This window comes from Carya illinoinensis, chromosome 11 (assembly GCF_018687715.1).
Source record: "Carya illinoinensis cultivar Pawnee chromosome 11, C.illinoinensisPawnee_v1, whole genome shotgun sequence".
NCBI lineage: Eukaryota > Viridiplantae > Streptophyta > Magnoliopsida > Fagales > Juglandaceae > Carya > Carya illinoinensis.
In genome coordinates this window covers 13,170,071-13,176,863 of record NC_056762.1, presented here as the reverse complement: position 1 = coordinate 13,176,863, position 6,793 = coordinate 13,170,071, and the positions used below count along the sequence as shown (strand labels likewise).

Genomic DNA, 6,793 nt, shown 5'->3' with positions numbered 1-6,793 from the left:
TAATGAATAATAAGGTGGACAATCACTAAGATGGTAGCCCAGTTGGTACGAGCTAGTATGTCATGATCTCTAGGTCAAGAATTTGAGTCAGGACATAAGTTGAAACCACTTATGGTAGTAAAGCCTGACTTTTGAATCATGAGATAGGCCTTTAGACTCATTGGATATTCTGGAGATGTTGTGGTGATGGGCTCGCATTTGAGATAATAGTTATGGCTCAAACCGAATATTTTACCGAATATTTTACAATAAAAAAATCTCTATGGTCACGCCTAGGAATAATTACCATGCTAATCACATCCTCTCACATTTTCCTTAAAAAAAGGAAAAAAAAAAAAAAAAAGAAAGAAAAAAAGAATAAGGGTGGACCGTGGGCCCTAAAGAGGAATGGGAGTCCCAATCTCAAAGAATCGAACTAAGCGGCATAGAGTACCCCCACAAATGAATAAAATCCCCGAAACTCTCCACAGGGAGAGCCAATATTCGCGGCGCATAGTCAAGGAGGCTTCTCTCTCTCTGTTCGTTTCATCAACAACGAAACGAAAGAAAACAAGATGCAGATTTTTGTGAAAACGCTCACTGGGAAGACAATCACTCTCGAGGTCGAGAGCAGTGACACCATCGACAATGTCAAAGCCAAGATCCAGGTCATTCCCCAATCTTTCTTTTCAGGGATTTTTTCCTGGAAAACTGTTTAGTCCTTTCATAAAATTCTTTTTACGGGTATTCGTTTTACTGAAGGAAAGGTAAAGTTTGTGTCAGTTTTACGGTTTGTGACTGAAATCGGGTCTTGTTTGCTGCTTGGGTCGTGTAGGGTTTGTAATTTGATTCTTTATCTTAAGTTTTGTTGTAATTTTCTTTTGTGTGTTTGAAGCTAGGGTTGATGTCCGTATAGTTCTTTTAATTTTGGAAAATGAAAAGAATTTGATTTTCAATGTCGTCGGCTTTTCTTCTTTTAAAAAAAAAAAAATCGAAAAACAGTGAAAATTCATTCTTTCTGTTTTCTTGTTTGATCTCTTTGTAGTTTTCTTAAATCCTATGCCCCATCATAAAAAAAACCAATAAATTTACAAAAAATTCGTATGTTTTGTCTCAAAACACAAAATTGTTATCTCAAAGTTGCTTCCATGTGTACTACACGTTGTTTGATCTTAAATCAGTATTTTTATGTCAGTTGGATATCGTTAGCATGTTGTTGCAAGTAGGAAATATGATTTTTTTTTTTTAAGATAAAGGTTTTCACCAAGGGTTGAAATTTTTAATGCTAAAAAGCAACTGTAGTGGTGGTTGAGAAAAATGATCTGTGCAAGTCCAGGGTGTGCAAGCACTTTGTAAGCCCTTCGGAAAAATGGGACCCACTTGAAAAACCCCATTTTTTATGCTGGGTTCTTTTTTTTTGGAAAGTGCACGCCTGGAGGGCTCATATTATTACTCTAACATATAGTTTCTCTCTCTTTCATTTTCAATTTAATTTTTGAATATCTCTTCATCAATTTTTTTTTTTTGGCACTTGAAGAGAGACATATTAGATTATTTGGGAAATGTAAATAATTTCTTTATGCCTAGGAATAAACAAAAAGTGATAATCTCATATTTCCGATTATCTTATCATAATTATAGTAAAATACTAGATTTTCCGAACCAAATGGCATGTTAGCGTTTAGTTTACACATATGCCATCTAATATTCTTTATATAGAAATTTGATATTCGCTCGCCTGACAAAAGAAATTTTGGCCTGTAATTAAAACTTTATGACATCAAAAACTTTTATGATATTAATGATACTTTTTCTCTTCAGTTAGTTATTTATATTCTGTCTTTTTATTATAATATGGGTTTTTGTAGCAAAAAGCATTCTCTTGTGGCCTGTTGGCGATTAAGGACCCTGCTTCCATACCAAAAGTCTTTAGCTGGAAAGTGTTTGCTTTTCTTTTCTAAGTTTTTAAGAATGGGAGTTATGTTTTCTGATGAGGGAGAGTTCTTATTCTGTTTCTGTAGGTCCACATGAATTGTATTTTGGTGTTATTATGTTGATTTTTTATTTTGTTCTATGTGATATGCACTGTTTTCCTTTTTATATGTATTGTACTGTTTTCCTTTTCTATATGCACAGTCTTGCTATGAAAGAAGTTTTTGCACTTAATTCTCTGGTTTTCATCATATGTTTAACAGTACTGTACAAGATCACCCATGAAATAATGTTAAGTAACTGCTTGGTGCAAATTATGGAAAGGTGTGTACAGTGTCTGCCATCTACTTTGGTTCCCTAAAGTGAATTTTCGACCTCTAGGTTATAGAGTGGAAGAGAGATCGAAACATAAAGTGGACCCTATAATATTTATTATGTTCTATATTTTTCTCACTTCGGTGCTCTAGAGTTTAGACAAAGACATTAGGAGTCTTGATTCATCTACTAGAATGGAATTGTCTTCCATTTCTAAAGTTGGATACTTCTGCTAGTTACCACTTCATCACATATGGTGCCACTCTATGTCTTGTTTCTTATTCCATTAGCTTCCAAGAGGCTGCATGGACCGCAAACTTGATTGATAAGGGAAATGAAAATGTAAATGTGATTTTTTTGGGGGCGTCCTTTGTTTATTTTTAACTGTTTTTTTTTCCCTAATTTAACTTATTGGGAAAAAAAAAGTTTGGTTTATTGTTACATTCAATGAATTGGCATTAAATATAAGACATGATTGATTTAAAATGTGTTATAATGACAGCATGAATACAAATGCTGTAGTAGACCCTTATAAATCTAAGCAGTCAACTGTTGTCTGGTAATATAATACTTCCGCTTTTGCAAAATTTTCCAATTGTTGCAGGTAGTAATGTCAGTAGTTTTGAGAATGGGATCCAGGCACAATGTGTTTTTCTTTTCTCCTATATTTCCACATTTACATTTGACTAAAGTTAGACGTATGTTTTCAGGACAAGGAAGGTATCCCTCCAGACCAGCAAAGACTTATTTTTGCTGGTAAGCAACTGGAAGATGGTCGAACTCTTGCTGATTATAACATCCAAAAGGAGTCAACACTTCACCTAGTTTTGAGGCTTAGGGGGGGAACTATGATCAAGGTGAAGACTCTGACTGGAAAAGAAATCGAGATTGATATTGAACCAACTGATACCATTGATCGGATCAAGGAACGGGTTGAGGAAAAGGAAGGGATTCCTCCTGTGCAGCAAAGGTTCTCTTTTCTTTATCCAATAATATTTTGTATTTGACTGGACTAATATGATAGAATTATTTATTTCCATGTTATGATTTATTAAATTACTACTCCTAGCGGTATTATAATGTCTCACATACCCATGATTATAAATACTTGGTATATTTTTCCTTCTGTTACATTTTCCCACGTAAAGTTATTATTTTTTGTTTATATTTTACCTATCAAAATTTTGTAAACGAGTTATTTTCTGTTGAATATTGCATTGTGTCGGTGTCCTCTTGATTTCATCCGCCTGGTTAGGGCTTGTAGACCTTATTTTTGTGATGTCACATTAATCTCGTCATTTAAAATTTCGGAGATTGGAAAGAGTCATTAGTACAATTATTGGTTGCAGGCTTATTTATGCTGGTAAGCAGCTTGGAGATGACAAAACAGCTAAAGACTACAACATTGAGGGTGGTTCCGTCCTCCATCTGGTGCTTGCATTGAGGGGTGGGAGTATTTAAGTTGTATTTTAAAAGAAAAGGACTTGTTGAGGCTCTCTTGCGTGGTGATGCTTTATTAGCTTATAAAATTGCTGGTGTGTGAATGAACAAAAAAGTGTTGTAAACTTGTTTAAGTTTAATACTTCAATTCTTAATGCAGTTTAATTTGCCTTGCATTCCTTTTTATTTTTTATTTTTAGCAAATTATGTCTGTGCACTTCTGGGATTAGTCAGGACGCTGTTCTTAGATACCAGTGTCAATTAAAAAAAAAAAAAAGCAAATTCTAACTAGGAGGTATGTTCCTTTTCTCATGCGCCTGGTTTTAGGATTCCTGGCCTGCAAATAGATTTCCGTCGAGGAAAAAATATTTGTGTCTAACTTGTTTCTAAAACCCCCAACCCATAAACGGTTTGAAAGAGAGTGTTCAACCTTTCGATTCACATGCAGGTAGTTTGTGTCAGCCCAGATTGGTGGGTTAAACAGAGGCACGGGAAGGCACAAATCGATCACTCGTTCCTCATTTCTTGACAGCAAATGTAACTTCGCAAATATCATATATCAATTTCTCCTGAAGAATTTTTCTCGAGTAAGATTGATGATGACTGATCAGCAAAAGCCAAGAAGTATTTTGGTTTGGTTGGATTCTTCGAGTGATACAGTACATGGATGATATTCTTTTCTTTAGTTTCTTAGTCACATTTGTTTGTTTTCTTTCATCTTTGGCATTGCCAAGAGAATATAATATCTCAGATGTTAATGGCCATCCAAACCGACCAAAAAATGCAAATGATTTCCTTTTTCCCCTGATCTTTCAGTGCCTGCGATTCAGTGAAGCTAAGCCTGTCCTAGCTCAACCTAATATGTACAAAGTATTCTTTTTCAGTTCACATATTGTTATTTGTGTACATTTTATTAAAAGAAACGTTAAGGTTTGATGAGAAACTTCAAGGTCGAAAGCTACAGTTTTAACTAGATATGTAGTACACAATTAAACTAGCTCCAGGTTTTGTTCCTACGTGTCCTAACATCATTTTCACTCTCTCAAACTTTTCTCAAGTATAAATGAGAATGATTTTGCCACTTTCATTATTCCATTTGATACAGTGAAAAATACTTGAGCTGATGAGAATATCTTTTATAAAAAGCTAGAATGGAACTTAATCGCAAGATTATGCTTATAAATCTTTGTTAATATTCATTTTTGATTGTAGTTTTCTGAGCTGCTATCCATCTCAAAAGAGACTGGTATTTTTTACTGATGTATGTAGCCCCTAATAACTTGATTGTGGCGCTAAATAGATAAATTTTTTTCTTAATAAAACTCTCTCTCTCTCTCTCTCTCTCTCTCGCATATGCATGTCAAAAAAATATGGTATTTTTTTATGAGTTTTACTACATACAAGTACAGTCGCGTACTAATCTGCATATCAATACTGATTCCTTCATACTTAAAATTTATATTAACACTATTTTCAATAAAATCTACTTTTTGACCAATCACATTAAATTGGTGCGCAGATTAGTACACAATTATGCTTGCAACTAATTTTTTCTTTTCTTATTTTCTCATGCTTCTATTATGGAAAGAGTAATGCTACACAACATCCTACACCACACACTTTATATATTAAAATATTATTTTTTATTTTTTTTTATTTTTTATTTCATTTTATTCTTATTAAACTAATTAAATTATTTTATTTATCATTCACACACTACATATTTATTATAGAAAAAATGAAAAAAATAAAATAAAATAAATATAGTGTGTAAAGTGTGAGGATGACAAGAAGAATTTTCCTTATGAAAAATACTATAGACACATACGGATCCCACAATAATGATTAATGTGACATTATGCCACGTCAGCTTCTTCTTCTTCTTTCTTCCTTTTTTTTTTTTTTTTTTTTTCGAATCCACTCAATCTTTTTGTGCTCTCCCTCTTCCCCCGATGTTCTCTCTTCCCATCTCCCTCCTCCCTTTTGGATTTTCCTTCCCAGTCGCCATTGCCGTCTCCCACAACCCGTCCCCCCTCCCTCTGTCTCTCTCTCATCCCTTTCTCCATTCCAGCGCGAAGACCAGTTCAGTCTCATTCACGTTCTCTGCACTGTTTAAGGCTTGCAGTGCAGTTATGGACGTATTTAGGGCGACAGATCCTTAGTTTCTGTCATTTGTGATTGGTGGCTTTGCTTCTAATTTGTATGTTGGCAATATTATGATAGATATGTATATGAAATGCAGGTTTTTAAATTGTGGGCTCAAAGTGTTTGACAAGATGGATGAAAGGGATGTGGTTTCTTGGACCGAGTTGATTGTTGCTTATGTGAAGAATGGGAATATGGATTCGGCAGGGGAATTGTTTCAAGGGTTTCCTGTGAAGGATATGGTGGTGTGGGGAGCATTGCTTGGAGCATGTTGCATCCATGGAAATCCATGTCGCATTCGGCAGGGGATTTGTTTCAAGCAACTCATTACGCATCCATGCACACTTATTGCTCTCTAACATATATGCATTGGCGGGCAGGTGGGATGATGTTTCTAGGCTGAGGAAGTTGATGAGAAAGAAGGGCTTGAAAAAGAATCCTGGGTGTAGCTGGGTTGAAGCCAAAACAAAATACTTTTTCTTGTTAGGTGTGATCCAGTGGACATAGATCCATTTTTGCAACCTTTCTTTAACTCCTTAGCATTTTTTTTTTTTTGGTTGTCGTTCCAAGCGGTTTAAGGATACCACTGTGAGTATAAAGATACCAATTTTGCAACTTTTTTTTTTGATTCCTTAAGTTCAATCCTTTTGTTTTTCTCTCCACTGGATGACCTGCTGGACATATTCAGCCAATACTAAGTGGTGTCACTTATGATGTTCGTAATAAAGAGAACCAGCGTATACTGATGAGTCATAGTGAGAACCTAGCCTTGGTTTCGAAATAGAAAATTGAAACAAGAGCTGAAGCATTGCATGGAGGAAAACTATATGAAACAAGAGCTGATTATGCAAAATGAGCTAAAACCAGAGCTGAAACAAGAGCTAAAACAAGAGCTGAAACTAGCAAAGGTTGTAATGAAGTTGTTGACATTGTTGAATGAAGTTGTTGGCATTGTACTTTGCTATCAAGACCAAAAATATAT

At 34.9% G+C, this 6,793-nt stretch overlaps 1 protein-coding gene across 1 annotated transcript; it reads left to right on the top strand.

The window, feature by feature from the left end:
- The first annotated feature begins 438 nt into the window (after nt 1–438).
- Nucleotides 439–3,846, top strand: LOC122282097 (ubiquitin-NEDD8-like protein RUB2). Its single transcript, XM_043094043.1, has 3 exons — nt 439–647; nt 2,937–3,196; nt 3,576–3,846. Exons 1-3 carry the CDS (start codon nt 555–557, stop codon nt 3,685–3,687), a joined length of 465 nt encoding a protein of 154 aa, XP_042949977.1. The 5' UTR covers nt 439–554; the 3' UTR covers nt 3,688–3,846.
- The last annotated feature ends 2,947 nt before the right edge of the window (nt 3,847–6,793 follow it).

Coding starts and splice junctions, on each gene's coding strand:
- LOC122282097 (XM_043094043.1), top strand. CDS start 555: ATGCAGATTTTTGTGAAAACGCTCACTGGGAAGACAATCACTCTCGAG. Junction 648..2,936: donor ATGTCAAAGCCAAGATCCAG/GTCATTCCCCAA, acceptor GTATGTTTTCAG/GACAAGGAAGGTATCCCTCC. Junction 3,197..3,575: donor ATTCCTCCTGTGCAGCAAAG/GTTCTCTTTTCT, acceptor TATTGGTTGCAG/GCTTATTTATGCTGGTAAGC.